The following is a 17920-nucleotide window of genomic DNA, read 5'->3' as shown; positions in this document are numbered from 1 at the left end:
ACGTGGGTTAGCAGTGGGTTTGGCAGTGCTGGGTTAAGGGTTGTTCTCAACAATCTTAGAGGGCTTTTCCAACCTAAATGATTCTGTGATTCTATGAAAACCCATCTCCCTGTGGTCCCCCCACCAGCCCAGGCTACAGGAGGGCCAGGTGGGCAGTGCTGTGATTTCCCTCCCACGGCACCCCTGGCCTGCCCAGCCCTGTGCACAGGCTGTGGCCATCCAAGGAGCCCAGCAGGACCTCAGTGTCCCTGCAGCTCAGGGAAAAGACACCCTGTACCACCACCAGGAGCTCCAGAAGAACCAAAGAGCAGGTTTGGCACAGCAGCACCGCAGTCCAGAGCTGCCACCCTCCCCACAACCGGGTCCCAACACTCAGGGCAGGGGTTGCCCCCAGCTCAGCCTAAACCCAGAGCTGCTTCCCAGTCCTCAGCTTTCCTCTCAGTTACCATCCAATGCTCCTTCCTCCCTCTGCCCTCTGGCTGAGCAGGAGAGGGCAGGAAGCAAACTACAGACACAGCATTTTTATTCCAAGGGCAAATGTATTTAAATAATTTACAATCATTGGACAGCCTGAAAGGCTGTTTTTTCTTTTTTTTTTCCCCCCCCACGCTTAAATCACAAAGATGTTAAAATAAAAACAGCATTTAAAAAATGATCCTACACAGTGTGAGGGAGGGGCTGGGCTCAGGGGAGCTGCCGGACCCCGGGGAGCAAGCAGGGCCCTACGGACTGAGACCCCTCCTCCCAAAACCAGGTCTATTCCCCAGGGGAGAGGAGCCACCCCCTTCCCACTGTGTGCTGGAGCAAAAGTGGGCATCAGGAAAGGAGCAGGGGGGTGCTGAGGTCTGAGGGGCACAAGACAGCTCTGTGCCCAGAGCCAGCTGCCAGCCCCACATCCTAGAGCTGGACAAGCAGGGCTCGAGGGAGGTGAGGACAGATGGCTGCCCAGCCAGGGCCCTCACACCCAGCAGGAGTGCAGGGCTGGCCCCTCCACCCCTCTGCCCTGCCAGCAGGCCAGGGTGGGCTCCAGCCCCGGGGATAAGGCAACACCTCGTGTTCAGAGAAGGACCCCAGAGCTTCCTGCCGGCGTCCATCCCTTGTGCCCCACATCAGCTGTGTCCCTGACCTCGAGGCAAACGCTGGTGCCAGGAGGTGCGCCTGGGGGTGCCGGGGCCACCACGGCTCCTGGACAGCGGCTGAGCTACCCCCCTGCCCCTCTCAACCCCTTCCACCCCCCAGGGTATACAGTCTGTCCTGAGGGGCTGCTGTGGCCCAGGAGGGGTTGGGAGTGACACCGGGGTAGCTGTGGGATCTGGCGACACCGTCACCCACAGCAGCCGTGGGCGAGCAGGCACTTTGCACCTCCCGTGGGCCCACGCCTGGGGACCCGTTCTCTCCCCAGCCCCACCAGCCCCACTTTTAGCTCCAGACATCCAGAGAGTACCGGCCCTTCGTCATCAGTTTCTTTACATAGTCCACGGCCTGGGGCTGGCTCATGTTCCCGAACTCGGACACGATCTCGTAGAAGGTGTTCTGCACGTCCCGGGCCATGTTTCGGGCATCGCTGCGAACAAAGGGATGGTGAGTGAGACAGTATGACACCAGAGTCACAGAGCCCTGCCACCTCCATGCATGAACACAGAGGGTTCACCCCAGGTCCACCTGCCTGGCCCTTTGCTCTCCCCTGGAATCGGGACAGCGTAACCTTCCCAGGGCTTGTAATGCACCACCGGGGAAATCGAGTCACACTAATTTTCCTGAGCATAGGAACGTTTTCCTAAAGTCCCTTCCCTGCCACCAGACCTACCCACACACGTAGATATGAGCCATCTCCTCATTAATCAGCTTCCAGACGTTTTCCTTGTTCTTCTTCAGTAGGTGCTGGACATAAACCTGGCAGGAAACAAGGTGGGAAGGAGGTGAGAGGAGCAGAGCCCCCCAAGACCACAGGCTGGGGCGATGAGGGGAAGCCAAGGCCATGCTCACAGCTCTGGAGGCAGTGGAGGTGTGCTGGGTGCTCCTGCCTGCCACAGGCCATCCAGGCTGGGAGCCTCCAGCCCCAAGGCCACAGCTGGGTGGAAGGGGGACTAGAGCAGTACCTTCTCAGCCTGGTCCCTGGAGAAGGCCACGTTGAGCTGGGTGAGGACTCCCTCCTTCTGGAAGCGGGCCAGCTCCTCCCGGTATAAGTAGTCCTCTCGCTCGTGCCGGCAGCCGTAGTAAAGCACCGTCTCACCCACCTCTTTGCCTGCAGGGTCACACAGCCCCCATCAGCTGGCCCCTGGCAGCCCACAACCCTGTCCCCCTTCCCCACCCTCCCCTTGTCCTGCCAATCTCAGCAGTCCCAAGCCTGTCCTCTCTGCTCCCCTGGTCCTGCCAAGCAGGGGGAGGCAGAGCTGCACAACTGCTTCTGGTTATATGGGGAAGCTTGAGGCTGATTCCCAGAAGTGGCCACAGGCTTCAGAAACGAGCGTGACTTGACTGTGGTTATTTGGAGAAGCGGTGGCAGAGGTCAGAGAACTGCCTCAGGCCTATCCACCCCTCAGACATCCTCCATGGCCAAAAGAAGGACAAAGCATCCTCATGTTTGGCAACACGTGGCTACTATTCACCCTGCCCCACCTCCCCTGCTTTTTGCTGGACCCACCAGCAACGTGAGCAGCACAAGCTGCACCTCAGAGGCACCAGCTGTCCCTGCAGAACCCTGTCCTCCTGGAGCTCCAGCGGGCCCTCACCTTGCTGCTTCAGCCAGGCCCGCTCCTGGATGAAGCCGATGAAGGGGGCGACGCCAGTGCCCGGCCCGATCATGATCACGGGGGTGCTGGGCTTGAAGGGCAGCCGGAACTGCGACTTCCGCACGTACATGGGCACCAGGGAGTTGCTCCCGTTCTGGTCAGGCACCTTGTTCTTGAGCCAGGTGGTGGCCACCCCTTTGTTCAGGCGGCCCGTCTTGGTCTTGTACTCCACTGTCACGGCACAGATGTGGATGGAATTGGGATGAACCTGCAGGGAAGGGATGTTGGCACCACGCAGAGAGGGAGCCCCAGCAACCCCACAGCTCAGTCCCCACAGCTCCCCTTCAGTGCTCAGGATTGAGGAGAAGTTTGACCCAATGTTAACACTGGGACAGCTATTCCTCCCTGTGCGCCCCTCACGGGGCTTCTGTCTTGTGCCTGACTCATCACAGGACCACGGAGGTTCCCTGGGTATTTCCAGCCACCTCAGGGCTTCAGACACAAAGTAATGAGTGAATTTTGACCAGCCCCTAAAATTCCACCTTCTTCCAAGTCCTAACAGCCAGGCTGATGGGTGAAGAGGAGCAGGGCCCCAGGGAGCGTGGGTGGTACTGGGACACAGCTGGCTGCAGTGTGAGACCCTCTGCACACCCTGTGGGAGCTGGGATAACTCCATGCATGGAGATAACTAAAGCTGCCTCTCTGACAGAAATTATCACCAGGACAAGCTCCCATGTCCAGTCCCCAGCCAAGGACAGTGGTGCTGTGGAGCTGCAGCTGAAGCAGTCCCTCCACAGCCTCAATTCCCTGCTGGAAGCACACTCACCTTGGAGGAGGAGGCGATGGAGTAGTAGCGGGCCTGCAGGCGGGGCAGGAGCTCGCACAGGTGGTCGATGGGGGGGCGCAGCGAGGGCATGTCCTGCAGGATGGCCAGGATGTTCCTGCGGGCCTCCACCACCCAGCTGAGGTACAGGGCCTGCGGGCAAGGAGGGCACACGCGTGATCACCTCCCTCCGTGGCTGGCAAACACCCCCTGGGCCTCTCTGCACAGGCCTTTTGGGGATCCCCCAGCACCCAGCTGAGCCCAGCAGCGTTGCTGGGAAGGCCAGCGCTCCCACCTTGCCCTCGGCAGTGGACGAGGCCATTTTCCGGAGGCGCTCCTGCTCCCCGCTGTCCGTGGCGTACTGGGCCAGCTCGTACAGCACGTTGGTGCGGGGAGGGTTGGTGATGTCCAGGTAGTACGTCAAGGCTGTTCGGTAGGACGTGGGGCAGGGGAAGGGGTGCTTCTTGTTGGATTCCTCTGGAGATGAGGGAGAGAGAGAAAAATTGAAAATCGGCAACTACGTGCTGCTACGTCAAAGAGATTTCGTGCCGGCAGCTACGCACGGTGCGTGAGGGCTGGAGACAGAGCAAGGCTCCGGGGAGGAGAGAGCAGCCCTAGGGATGATCAGCCTGCGGGCCAAAGCCCCAGTTCCACGCTGAAGCACCTCCCTCTCCAGGCAGCTCCCTCTCCCAGTAGCCCATTCTGTGTTTCACAGATGCTGCCTGACAGTTTAGCAGCAAAAAATTTTACCCCGTGCTCCCCAATGGGGCTCTCTGCCCTGAGATGTCCAGCAAAACCCCAGACTGAGCAGGGGCTACAGGCTCCAGCAGTGCATTAGAGCCACTTCCTCTCTTAAAACCAGGAGCTCTGTCAGGCTTCTGGGCCAGCACATCTGATGCTTCAGGTCTGGCTGTGCTGCTCCAGGAGTGCAATGGGCAGCAGCTGCCATCTCCTTCCTGCCAGAGGCTGCCTCTGCTGGGAACGCTGCCCAGGAAGAGCTCTTTGTATCAGCACAAGTGCTCCCTCCTGGCAGTTCAGTCTCCAAGCCTGTGCCTCCTCCCAGGACTGAATAAGAACCTCTCACACACTGAGGGCCCTGTGGAGCTCCAGGGCTGCTGCGGCTGAGGGATGCTCTGGTGGGCTGATGCTCTGTAATTAGGAGTGTGCTGTTACATAATTTGTTGTTGAATGGGCACACTAAACATTTCACAACTGACCCACTTCAGTTGCTCTCAGCAAACAGGCTCTGTGCTACTGCTAGAACAGCGCAGCATTCGGAGCGGCCGTGGCACATCCGTCTGCCTGGAAGTGCCTCACGGGACCTGGAGGGTGATCTGGATCCTGCTCTGGTGGGAAGGACAGAGGCCACAGCTGAAGGAGAACTGCTGACCCTCAGGGGTCATCCACACTCACCATCCAAGTTGTTTAGGGACATGACAGTGTCCAGATCCGTGCCCAGGATCTCACCAATCTGGTTCACCAGAGAGGAGTCGTTGGCTGGGTACACGGCCACGTGGTCCCCGGACTCGTACCTGGCATGAGACACAGCAGAACAGATGCAACACCTGCACCACTTCTTGTCCACCCCCAGAAGACAAGTGGGTGGGTGCAAGAGGCAGCTGGACAGCATTGAGATCAGAGCTGCTGCAACACCGAGGATCCCCAGAGCCCACAGTAACAGTGGGAAGGACATTGTGGGATATGTTTTTAAGAACCAGGGTTTTTACAAGGCACCTCCAAGTCAGAGGCTTCAGCAAGGCAAGAGTTCCAGCAAGGACAGGCCAACTCCCAGCCAGGCACAGAGCAAAGCTGCTCAAAACCTCTGCAGTGCTTTGTTACATTAAGCCACCTGGATTTGTGACTTTCTTACAATTTAAGGAATTCAAGCCAGTGAGGGGTTTTTAAGAGCAGGGCTTTATTCTCCTATGCTTGAACACATAAGCCAGGCAAGCCAAGCCATGAGCCATCCCCACCTCTGCTCTCTCTTACAGCTCATCTGCCCTTTTTTAATGACTCCTAGAGAATTCTTTCAGCTGGGACTGCTCAACTAGGAAAGGTCTGTGGGGCGGGAAGGACCCAAAGCAGACAGTGCCAAAGCCAGGAGAAAGTCTTGACGTGGGGTACCTGGTACAGAAGCCCAGAGGGGCAGTGTTAAGTAACTACTGAAGTACTGGAGCTGGTGCCACATCCTTGTTCTTTGCTCCTGCTGCAGACTGCTCCTGACAAAATAAAGGAGCAGTCTCCTGCAGAAAACTACCTGATTTTGGAATTGGAGATATCCAGCTCCAGGTGCATCAGGTGCCGCTCTCCACCCTCGTTCAGCTTGCGGTTCTCTGTAACCTTGGCCAGGAAGGGGTTCTTGGCATCAAACGGTCTGGAAGGAAAGACAAGGACCATCTGGGTTATGCTCCTGCAGGCTCATGGTGCTGTTGGTATCCAGCCATGTTCCCTTTGCCCCTTGAGCAGGCTCCCATGATTTGGTTCATGTTTCAAAGCACACTACACCACAGCACAAACCAAATTATGATCCTGCTGCTACCCACACTGGCACAGAAAGCACATCCTTTTCCTTCTAAGCACAGCCCAGCAGTCGACAGCTTCTGTCCCATTAAGAACAAGTGACACACAAGTGGATTGGAGGGACTCTCACATCCCAAAGATATATTTCAGGCTGGAATTAGTTTATACAGCTCATCTCCCACAGCAACACTGCCACCAGCATCATGTATTGGCCACCCCAGGTGAGGAAAGGCTCAAGGCAGATGCTGTGGATGTACCAGCCAAGCAGCACACAGGACCACAGCATCTCCTCACCACTAATGATTCATTAACTGGGGAATCTCAGAGCCCCGGTGGAGATCTGAGCCCATTCCTCTTGGGCAGAGACCTGCTGCACTGCAGAAATGACACTGCCCACGCAGCAGGTGTTGTTAGAGACATCAAGGACCCATCAGCCAACCCCTGCCCCACGTACACCCTGCCCAGGGGGTTGGCACTTACGGCTTCTGGTTCTCGTAGCTCTTGAGTCGGCCCATCTCACCCGTGTAGACTTTGTTCATGTTCACATCCGTGTGCACCACCAGCTCATACTGGCGGATGCTGGGGGAGAGAAGAGAAAAAAAGTCAAACTGGAAACCACTAAGTACAGCTGGAACCAGCACACACTTTGCTTGATCTGCTGCACCTCAAAACCAAATGCAATTTCCACCCCTTTGCCCCTCTCGAGATGTGAGGGATCAGGAAAACTGCGCAGAAAACCCAAACCAAGAGGAAACCTCAGCCTCGTTGGGAGCATCACAACCAGCACAGCCATCCCCAAAGATACCAAACCCACCACGTCCCCAGTCAAAACAGAAATCCAGAGCTGGGCTCAAACTTGCACCAGGCTCAGGCCAAACAGCTCCACTTTCTGCTCTACTTCGCAGTCTGGAAGGGGAGGCAGTGCAGAGGACAGGGAACAGCAGCCTGGGGCTGATGGCACAGCCACCAGTCAGAGGTGGCCAATCTCTCTGGCACCCAAAAGGACCTGCTCCCAAACCCACCTGGACTCTTCTCCTGTAGCCTCCACCCCCAAGTGCTCGCACACCGCTGGCCAGAACTGCTCTCTCCAGGTGATAAAGTCTTCTTCCAGGCTAGCCAGGGCAAAAGAAAGAGTCAGTAACCCAGCCCCAGCTGGGAGCAAAGGGGCATTCCCAGAAGAGATTCCTACGGACTTTCTCCCTCCATCATGGGAAAAGGCATTTGCCTTGGACCCAGATAGTTTTGGTGTCTCCACATGCGCAGAGATCACCAGAAAAGCACAGTCAGAGCATTAAGTGGGAACTGTGGCTATACCAATCACCCCTCCCTTCACCAGGTCTGCCAAGGAAGGCTTTGTTATTATTCAGGCTTGGCCTTTAACCACCTCAGCTCCCCCTTGCCCACTCCTGGCATGAGGTCACCTTCCCAAAAGGCAGATTCCAACAGCGCAATGTTCATTTCTCTTGGCTCAGAACCTCTCACACACATCACAAACATCACATCAGACCTTGCAGACCTCAGAGGTAAAGCCACAGGTTTATGCAATGTCCCAGGGTGCTCAGGTGAGCACAGAGAGGTAAAAATAAAATAAAAATCATTGTCTGAGTTGGAAAACTGCTGCCTCCCACCATAAAACACTTCACAAGGAGATGGAGTCTGCCTTCTCCACAGGGATGGGGGAGTATATCTACACAGGTTGGGTTAGCAATAGAGCCAACTCCCTGCCAAGGTCTCCAAGATGCTTTAGCCAGCCCTGACCAGCCCCTCCACCCGAGCTACTCACTTGACATCGTCATCTCCCAGCCCAAGCTCAAAGATGCGCTGGGCTCCGAGTTCCTCCAGTCTCTTGTCCACATACTTTCCCATGGCGTTGAAGTGCTCATAAGTCTTGTTCCCCAGCCCAAAGACCTGCAAGGGAACGCTCATGAGCATGGAGAAGGCTCTTCCCATCCAGTTGACATCCTCTGGCCAGTATCAACCAGCAAATAAAGTGAAAAAGGACAGCAAGACCTCTCCCAGCTCCCCATCAGCTCTTCATGGACCTTGGGTAAGAATCTACCACTGGTAAGGAAGCACCAGCACCTCCCCTGAGCCTGGCCTCAGGCATGGCAAGAGGATGCACTTACAGGAACTCCTGCACCCTCCTCAAGGGACCAGTAAGAGCCTGGACTGCCTGGAGACCGATTGCTGGCCTTTGCCTCCCACAAACCACGCAGCAAATGTTTGCTCACTGCTTCATACAGAGCAGCTCCACATCTCCAGCAGTGGATTTTATCCTCATTTGCAATTATTATGCTGCCTAAGGAATTTGGCCAGGGTTTGGGTGAGGTGGCTATATCTCAGCCAGTTTTTCAGCTCAGCACAGGAAGAGAGCTACACACTCCAAGTGATTTAAACTGTGGGAGAAGATCTGGCCCCGGGCTGCTCAATTAGCTCCTGAACAGCAGCAACCTGTAGCTCATTTGCAGATGTTGTATTCAGTGCCTGCAGGCCTGTTTGGGGCTGTTTGTACCAGCAAACCCTGGTGATTTAGGGAGTGGAGAGAGAACTCTAACATCTGCATTTAGAGCCCTCAGATGTACATTTGCAGGAGCCCACAAAGCCTGGGAAGGAAGACAGTAGGGACCTCAACCAAAACAGGTGTGCAGGACACAGACACGTGCAGGCACAATGGAGGGCTCTTGGCTTTCCCTCCCCACATTCCAAGACAAACTGGAGTCGAGCCACTCACTGCAAAGCGCAGACCCGACAGGTCGGTGTCGGCCTCCTGCAGCCAGTCATAGAAATCCTGGGCATTGTCTGTGGGATCCCCCTCTCCGTAGGTGGCCATGCAGAACACAGCCAAGGACTTGTCAATCTCCGAGAGGCGACTCAGGTCCGACTGCAACCGAAGGAGAGAATGAACCCTAAGGACCCCACAAGGTGGTTACGGGGCAAGCCTGTTCCTACAGTGTAGGTGTGCAGAGTAACACCACTTGATTACAAAAGGGGTTGGGAAAGGCCAAACCCACCCAAAATTGGCAGGGTAAATAAAACCAACCACCCCCACTGGACTGCAAGTCAGTATTTCTACTCCACCAGAAAAGCAATGGGATTTTCCATGCAAAGCTTTAAGGGAGAATGCAGAATGGCAGGGACCAAGCCCACCTCTGCATCGCTCAGGCTGATCTTTCCTCCCTTAAACGACACTGCTAAAAGGCCAGCTGTCCCTTGGCCAGGGTGCTTGGGGTATTTTAGGGGGCACTAATAGGATGTTACCTATCCTGAGGCTGTTCATGGCTAAATTACCAGGTCATACTCCTCTGGATCCGCTGCCATGCCCCGGAGGCCATAGCGATGAGCGTCTTTGGAGAGACGATTGGCAAACTCCTCTGCTGTGCCCGTCTGGGAACCGTAGAAAACCACTATGTTTCGGCCCTGGAGAGAAAAAGAAATCCCTGTTAAAGGGTGATTACTCATTTGGCAAATGCGTGGATGAATCACAGACAAAGGAAACGCCTGGGATCAGGAGTCCTGGACTGCAACCTAAGGGCAACCAAGAGTCTGTGCTCGTACAGGACTCCACGCCAGGGCTGACAGAAAACTCAAGGCTAGGCCATTAATGAGAACATGACTATTGTCACACTCAGAGGGGAGACTCAGGTCAGACTAAAACCCAAACCAAAGAAAAACCCTCAGGATTTACTCTCAACCTCAGGGCTGCAGTGTGACTCCCGAAAACAGGGAACTCCCTGGATGAGAACACAGACTTGCCAAAGCTTTGGGGAAGTGCCTGAGCACTAGAGCTCCTGCTCTGCTACAAGCCAGTTACTTTGAAGTAAGACAGAAAATATATCCAGCCCTTGCTTCTTCCTCTGCTTCCTCTTGTGTCCAGACCAGCGGAGTAAAAGCTGTCGGTTCTGTGTACAATTCCCATTCCACAGCAAGCCAGTTTGGAACCAACCACACAGATAAACAACTGCCAGCCAATGACTTTAAAGTCTCTGCCATTTCCTCATTGACTTTGATCTCATATTACACTTTTTTCTTTCCACCACATTTTCACTTTAATTTCTTTCTCTAAGAACAACTCTCAGGCATAGACCCAAAGAGCTATTCCTGGCTGCCCACACAGCCTTCCCCTGGATGCACTCTGCAGCAGGCATGTGTGTGTGTATCCAAACCAGCCCCTCCTGCTGACAGTCTCCAGAGGAAACTGGGAAGGACATGAGCTCTCCCACCTTCCCAGCACCCCTTGTAGCCAGGACAAGCAGCTTACCGTCTTCTTCATCTTCTCGATGAAGCTGCTGTCTCTCGTTGGAGCTACTCTGAAAGACAGGAGGAACCTCCTTTCAGATGAAACACATTCATTCTTTGAGGTCAGAAATAAGCAAGAGGGAAAGAAGTGGCCTCCAGACCTCAGGAAGGCCACCCAAAGGGGTGTGAGAGTCCCCACTGACCATCCCTGTCCCAGGGGTACCCATCACTCAACCACAGGGCTTCTGCAACAGCCATGGAGCAGGGACTCAGAGCAGACAGGAAAAGCTGAGCTCCTGCCTTACCTCCATTGGTGAATCCTCCCACAGGGAAAGCCCAGGCACTCAGCCCTGCCTGTCAGGAAGCCTTTATCAACTGCTCTGAGAGACTTCACAGCTGGGCAGGTTACAAGGATCTCACGAGACTAAGTCTCCAGACAAATCTCAGGGGACAAGCCACGGTGTGGGAGAAGGGAATGGAGAGCTCCCTGCTTCCCACACCACTGCGGGCAGGCAGGATCAGTCCTGAACTATGTTCCCCAGGGCACATTCCCCAAGCCTGAAGTCAAACAGGGCTAAAAACCAGCTGTTTCAACCTCAAAGCAGCATGCCAGACCCAAGTCCCAGAGCTGGAGAGCTCTGTGGAGCAGACACATGCAGCTGATCAGACCCACAGAGCCCCCAGCAAAGCACCCACTGCCAGCCGAGGTCCTGCAGAGCTGGTTCCCATTCCCAGCATGGATCTCTGGCACAGAGTGTTTGCATTATTGCATGGAGGTGGCTTTCCCTAGCTTGGAAGGGGGACAAACCACAGCAGAGCCAGAAACATGGAGGTTGGGATTCGCACTGCTATGGCTGCCCTGTCAGGGAGGGAGCCAGGAGAGCTTCGCTATCCTAAGCACACCCTTGGGTTTCCAGTGCCACAGGGTGACAACAACCCAGCCCTGGGGACCCCCAGGAGCCTCCCAAGAAGAGATGGGTCTAGCTGCAGTCAGATTAGGTGCTGGGGGCTTTTCACAGCAGGCAAGGAGGACAGGAGCTCCCTTGCTGTCCTCCCCGCTGGAGCTCTGGTAGCGGGGAATAAGAACGTGGGACCCGTTCCCATTTCACAGTGGAAGAATGCAAGGCTGGGTCTCCTGTGGGAAGAGAGAAGCCTCCAGGCAAAAAACAAATGGTTTTGGCTCCAGCCCATGTGAGAATGTGAAGAGCTCACAAACAGTTTCCTAAACTCTGCAGCCCAGGGGGAGGGATCTCGCAGATGTGCCGCAGCATTTGCGGAGAGCACACACACAGAGCAGCAGGGTGGGGGACCTTCAGTAAAACATGCCTTCAAGCACCCTCCTTGACCCAAAGGTATCAAGGAGCTCCATAACTGGGCCTGACAGTTCTGAGAACTAACAATCTCATACAGCATACACACAAAAGACAAGCAAAGCCTACCTCGAAAAGCTACCCAAGGCAGCTGTGCTCCCAGGAGAGAGCTGCTTCACACCCCTGCTCTGCTCTCCCAGCATTTAACAGTCTCCCAGAGTTGTCATTTGTCCCCTCTTGGGAACTGGGATATGACAAGTATCTTAAGGGAGCAGTCCCAGCCCTGCCCACGCTGTCGCCAGGACGGGGGCTCCAGAGAATTCACAAGACTCAGCTCTCACTTAGCTTTTGGCTTCCTGGTGAACCTCTTTGGTTTTCTGCCCTCTGCAAACGAGATCCAATTAAAACAACTGTTGGGTCAACTGCTAAACAAAATGCTTTTTAAGCAGGAGAAAAAAAAAAGTTTCAGATCCTTTCAGCAAGCTCCCTTTGGAAGAGAAAAGGGTGCAGCACATGGAGCTCGTCTGTTTTCAAAGGAGGCAACCCCACACTGAAGTGTGTGGTAGAGAACAGACTGTGGCTCAGACACAGAAGAAATAATGAGCCTGGCTTTGGAAAAAAGGCTACACAACTCTCTGAAATTGCTTCATCGGGGTGGCTTGAAAATCCGAGCTGCAAAAACACACAGGCACCAAAGGCAGAAACAACACACATTTCCACTGCTCAGCCAGGGAAACTTTGGAGAGAAAGTGTATTCTCAGCAATGATTGCTCTTACACCTGAGATAGCTCAAGGTAGTGACTATGAGAATCAGAAGTGGTGGGTGCAGGGAAGGGGATTAACCCCATTGCTGGAGTGAGCTGCAGCTTGTACAGATCTCCCATCCTCGGTGAGAACCCGCAGCACAAACAGCTCCCGGGGCTCTCTGTCACTCTGACTTCAGGAGAAAGAAAGGAGAGGGAAAGAAGTTCCCAACAGCTCAGCAACAAGATCAAAGTCTGTCCCAGCTGAACACCTCTCCTTCAGAAAGCTCCCATGCCCACAGCTTTCCTGACAAACACACAGATACAACCAGAAGTGAGGACACAGCAAAGAAACCAAGCACCGACAGCAGGGTCTCCTCTGGAGCAGCCTGCCTCCGAGCAGAGCCTCTCCCCTTTCTCCTCCTCCTGTCCCAGAGGGAAGAGGCATCCCACTCTCCCAGCTTTGTGGTGGGAGGAGCGACCCTCCAAGGTGGAACAACCCTGCAGCCCATGGGGCAGACCCACTCACCTGGCCACGGCCGGCTCTTCCCGCGGGGCCGAGTACACGCAGCCCATGCCGGGCAGGGAGGAGGCAGACAAAGAGTCCCAGGGCAGCTGTGTCTGCAAGGGGAGGTGTGGGGGGACGGATCTAACTTAGCTCTGGAGCCACACAGGCCTTCCCATTCTGCTCCTCCTGGGCGCTAAAGCCAAGCGTCAGCCTTTTGTTGAGGAGAAGAGAGCCGGCACAAAAGGTCCCGGCACGGGTCATAGCAGGAGTGGTCCTGTCCGCTCAGATCCTCGTGGTGGGGCTTTGCAAGTTACCGAGTGGATCCGCGCAGTCCTGAGGAACTGCAACATCTGGCAGCAGTGGCAGAAAGGAATTAGGAGTGGAGAATGAAACCTCCCAGGATCCTCCACAGCACACGTCCCTCTCCCATCGGCGTGGAGCAGGGGGACGGGACACAAAACCCTCCCCCAGCCCCGTTACCTTGGAAACCGTTTATATCACAGCTGCTTTTATATATATTCTTTTTTTTTCAGGGGGAAAAAAAAAAAAAGCTTGATGCTGTAGCTGAATGAAACGATTCCAGACACTGCGTGAGCAACGCTTCGGGTAACTATGGCAGTGCCATGACGGAGGCAGCTCAAAGGAGTTTGTTCTCTTCAGGATCCTATTAAATTAAATTAGAGATGGTCTCTCTCTCACACACACACACACAGAGGCAGCAGAGAGCTAATCAGGCTAAGGAGTTGGAGCAATTCCTGCCACAGGAAGCCCTACAAGCACCAGGGAATGGATTTCTGCATAGCTGCAGGATAGAGATAAGCCCTTTTCTGCCCCAAACAATGTCAAAGAGGGGGAAGAAGGGAGAGGGTGAGACCCAGCATACCAATGGCTTGTCCTGCCTGTGTCTCCCCGGGATGACTGTCTGCACAACTCTGGCGCGGGCACATGAGAAGGGAAAGAAATCTCTGATTGAGAAACATGCAGAGGAGGAGCAGCCAGAGAATAAAAATAAATCTGTGCATTCCCCAGCAATGCCCCCACGAGGAAGCGTGGTGGCCACGGCTGCGTGGCAATCCTGAGCTGCTCTCCCTAATGACATCTGCAGAGCAGGCTGCAGGGAAGGCTGCCCCAGTGGTTTTAATTAAGTCTGAAAATAGTCAAAACATGAGCAGTCAGTGGAATCCCAGCCTGTCCCACACATGCACGTGTTACACGTCACAGGTACAGGATGCTTCCCGATGTTGCTGGATTGTGTCCCTTCTGTGGAGACTTTGGGCAGGAAAACAGCTCCACTCGGCTGTAAGGGTGAGGAATCAGCAGCCTGATCCCTCACTGAGCTGTGGCTGAACCCAGGGATGCATCGTCATGGCAAGATCATGAGTGTTCCCAGGCCACACAGGCTGCTGGAGCCATGCAGGGAGAACCCAGCCCAAAAGAGGGTGTTTCCACAATCAAGAACAGAGCAGTAACAACAGTGGCATTTCCTTTGCAGACCTTGCTGAGCTGACATGGTTTTATCAAGGTGCTCAGCAGCAGCTCCCAAAAAACATCAGGAGGGCACTGAGGTGCTGGATGCTGTGTTCAGGTTGGAGGCTCTGCTTGCACTGTTAAACACTGCAAACAAACCATTAAGCCAGCAGCCACTGTGATGTGTCTGAATCGCTGTTCAGCACCTTCATCCTCTGGTATTCTGAGGCTGATGCTGGGGGACCAAAGTGAGACAACAAAAGCCGTCACTCAATGCCACCAGAAAAAGCAGTTCAGGACAGTTTGGTGAGTCGAGGCAGAGCTGCAGAGAAGAAGCTGAAGAAAAGCAACCCTCTTAAGGTCAAGGCTCTCCACTTCAGAAAGAGACAGCCCTGATGAGGCCTCTCTGCCTTCCTGGGTCTGGGACAGCTTCCCTGCCTGCCCACAGGCCCCACCTGCCATCTCCAGCCAGCCACAGGCAGTGGCTGACAGTGTGACCCTGTGTCTTGTCGATCTGCCTGATCACCACAAAGGAAACTCCACCCCAGACTCAAGGATTACAAGAGGGAAGGAAACTCAAGGCTGAGCAAGCTTGTTTTTCCCACTCATTTTCCTCCCAGTTCCAAGCATCCCATAAAATTACACTGCAAAAGCTGCAGGAAGTCTCTGTCTCTGTCCCAAAGGGTGGATGTGCCACCAGCCACAGCCTTGGCTTATGGGGCCACACTGCCCTCTGACCAGCTTGCTGCAGGAGACCACAGCAGGGTTGAAGCAGGGTCAGGCTTAATGTACAGGGAGAAACCACTTCACAGCCTCCTGTCACTCTGCACTTGCCTGGCTGCCACTTTTCCAAAATGCAGTAGTGTCAGATGACTCCCAGAACAGCCTCACCTCTCCCCTAGTTATCCACAATGGGCTGTGCTGCTGTTCCACATCTCCCACGAGGAGCAGTTGCACAGTTGCTCCCTGCCAGCCCTGGCTCACAGGGACAGAGCAGGCAGCACAGACCCCACAGAGCAAACCCAGGCAAAGTGCCTGGGAGCAACTCAGAGCCAAGACCCCCATCCATTCTCGGATGGACGTGCTGAGGCCCTGCAGCGGCACAAGGTGGTAACACGTACCACGGTCACTCAGAAAGCTTCTCTGCAAGGTCACAACAACCTTCTGGAAGAGCTGCATGTGATGGGTGGGGAGTGGAATCAGTCACACAGGCCCAGCCTGTGCCATGCCAGCATCTAATTCCAGATGGGTAGTGCCCTTTCCCCAGCCAGCTTAGCTCTCATGGCAACGGTGTTCTTACACTCTCCAGAGATGGCCACGTGCACTGACACACAGAGAGGGTCACAGCCCTCTCTGTTGCAGGCATGAAAGGGAAAGTATCCCACTAATCCAACAAAACGCATTCCCAAGGTAAGGCTGAGTAGGCACAGACAGCTGTGCTGCTGCCAACCTCATGTGCACCCATGTGCACAAGGTTCCACAGCCAGGGTCACTGCTGCCCTTTAAAACCCTCCCAGTCAGAAAATGTACTTTCCCTCCTCCTGTGACACCAGAAACAGAAAGATTGAGGTAAAAAGCCCAGCGGAAAACTGATTTTAAGTTTGGCATGTGAGGTAAGGAACTAAATGCACCAGGTCTCCACCAGCATGGCTTGCTCCTGGCCCTGAGCCCCTTGCAGAAGACAGGGTGGAACAAGGATCTCCCTCTCCAAATCCAGTCTCCTGATGCTGCAGTAACCTGGCATCAAAGCCAAGCAAGTTTCACAGGAGCTGCCAAGCAGCTCATCCCAGGAACTATCTCCCAACAGTATTTCTTTTCTCCATAGCCAAGGGTAGATAAGATTTCCAATAGGAAACCTGCTTAAGAGCAAGTCCACATTTCCCCAGATTTATCTAAACGTGACTTTTATCAGAAAAAAACCGAGAATAGCCAAAGCAATCCTTAAGAGTTCTGAAGTACAGCCAGAGGCTTTCCTGCCTTGCCTTTTCCTGTCTTGCTTGGGAAAGGCCAATTCCCGATTTGGGCCACACGGTGGGGTAAGGCAGAACTGCAGCCTGGCTCCTTCACCGGGATTTCTGCGCTGGGAGGAGAACACGCAGCTCAGAGGAAACACGACGGAAAACAAATATCTTTCAGGACCAGGTTCCCTCACCAGGGGCCTCCTACAATCCAGCTGAGCCTTCCAGGACTCATCACAAGCATGACAGAAAGCTCCACGCCTGAGAGTTGTTACTTACACTGTCGGCATTTTGGGCAGGTCGGGGACTTCCTCCTTTTTCTTGCGGAAGAAGAACCAGTAAGTAAAGAGCCCGGTGATGAGGGAGATGAGGAACACGTCTGTCATGGTGAAGAAAGAGTCCTGCTGTGCGGTGCTGTCGGGAGGGGAGAGGTTTGGGTCCATCCTGGCTTCCCCCATGACGGTCAGAGGCACTGTAAGCAAGGAAACACAGATGAGCACCAGCAGCCACACAGGGCCATGGATCCTTCAGAACGTGCTTTTTGCCACACATTTAGTCCTGAGAGCACAAGGCTGCTCGTATCACAGCACTGCAGGATTCTTTTGTGTCCCAAAGTGTCACATCAAGCTTTCCCCTTCCTCTTGCATCTGTGCTGATCCATCCAAAGTTATTTCTGCTCTCCCTCTACCACCAACATCACAGCAGCCCCACATGCCAGCCAGACTGCTACTAAAGCCACAGCAAAACACAACAGGGACTCATGGCCACCCTTTATTGAAGCCCTTACTCACCACAGAGTCCCTGGAGTGCTACTGGGGGAAGAACCCACTCTTCCAGCCACCCCACATATCTAGGACTTCCTCCCTCCTTCCCATAAGGTGACAGGATGCCCTGGACCCACTGCTGTGCTTATAAACCAAAGAGCAGGACTGTGGCATGAAACTTCTGTGAGCGTCCCCACCAACATTACAACACAAATGATGAGTACTTCTGATTTAGTATCCAGCTCCATTGCAGGTTGGATTTACTATCCACCTCTTTCTGGGGCTCTGGTTTCCCAGTCCCCTCCACTGCCTCCCCTGGTTTAACTTCCATCTCCTTGAATTATTCCTTTCCACTCACCAAGGCAGAGTTTAAGCAACCTGTGACCTGCCCAAGGCCATACCCAGAGTTCGTGGCAGCACAAGGATGAGAACCCAGCCCTCAAATCCCCAACCTACTGCTCTATGGCCCCCACCCTTCCCCTGGGGATCCACCCATCACTCCCTCCCTCTCTCCCACTGCTGTGCCAACGTTCTGAACTCCTCTGACCCCAGTCCTGATCACAGTATTATCTTACCAGAGGCAAGGACACACTCTGTCCAAGCAAAGAGATAATTAACTCAAAACTTGATTTGTAAGGGCAAAGTGACTCTCCTCTTGTACTTGGGCACCCTGCCAACCCAGGGGACCATGGACATTTGAACTTCCACATAGAAAAGTGACTCAGAGCCGTGGTGGTGCCACAGGAGAGAAAAGGACGTGTGCCATGGCTGAGCTGTGAAGGAAGAACCAAGCTGTGACTGCCAGAGGAAAAGCTCCCAGACAGCTTTTCTGGGGGGAGGCTGAAAACAGCAGAAAACT

General features: G+C 54.4%; 1 protein-coding gene across 7 annotated transcripts in view; it reads right to left on the bottom strand.

Moving 5' to 3' along the window:
- Positions 1-519: 519 nt before the first annotated feature.
- LOC126643350 (NADPH--cytochrome P450 reductase) overlaps positions 520-17920 on the bottom strand; it is a 28794-nt gene continuing 11393 nt past the window's right edge. For all 7 annotated transcript variants that reach the window (XM_050321619.1, XM_050321620.1, XM_050321621.1 and 4 more), the window contains 15 exons: positions 16577-16769; positions 10334-10382; positions 9364-9492; positions 8807-8956; positions 7859-7983; positions 7098-7187; positions 6556-6654; positions 5813-5929; positions 4969-5087; positions 3851-4032; positions 3559-3708; positions 2733-3000; positions 2100-2245; positions 1808-1893; positions 520-1564 (listed from right to left, as the gene is read on the bottom strand). In XM_050321619.1, the coding sequence (XP_050177576.1) occupies positions 1420-1564; positions 1808-1893; positions 2100-2245; positions 2733-3000; positions 3559-3708; positions 3851-4032; positions 4969-5087; positions 5813-5929; positions 6556-6654; positions 7098-7187; positions 7859-7983; positions 8807-8956; positions 9364-9492; positions 10334-10382; positions 16577-16755 (2034 nt within the window). In that variant the 5' untranslated portion in view covers positions 16756-16769 and the 3' untranslated portion in view covers positions 520-1419. The remainder of the gene's footprint in view (positions 1565-1807; positions 1894-2099; positions 2246-2732; positions 3001-3558; positions 3709-3850; positions 4033-4968; positions 5088-5812; positions 5930-6555; positions 6655-7097; positions 7188-7858; positions 7984-8806; positions 8957-9363; positions 9493-10333; positions 10383-16576; positions 16770-17920) is intronic.

Source organism: Myiozetetes cayanensis, unplaced genomic scaffold (assembly GCF_022539395.1).
Source record: "Myiozetetes cayanensis isolate MyiCay16 unplaced genomic scaffold, myiCay2020 scf27, whole genome shotgun sequence".
In the NCBI taxonomy this organism is placed as follows: domain Eukaryota; kingdom Metazoa; phylum Chordata; class Aves; order Passeriformes; family Tyrannidae; genus Myiozetetes; species Myiozetetes cayanensis.
This window is presented reverse-complemented; position numbering and strand designations above follow the sequence as displayed.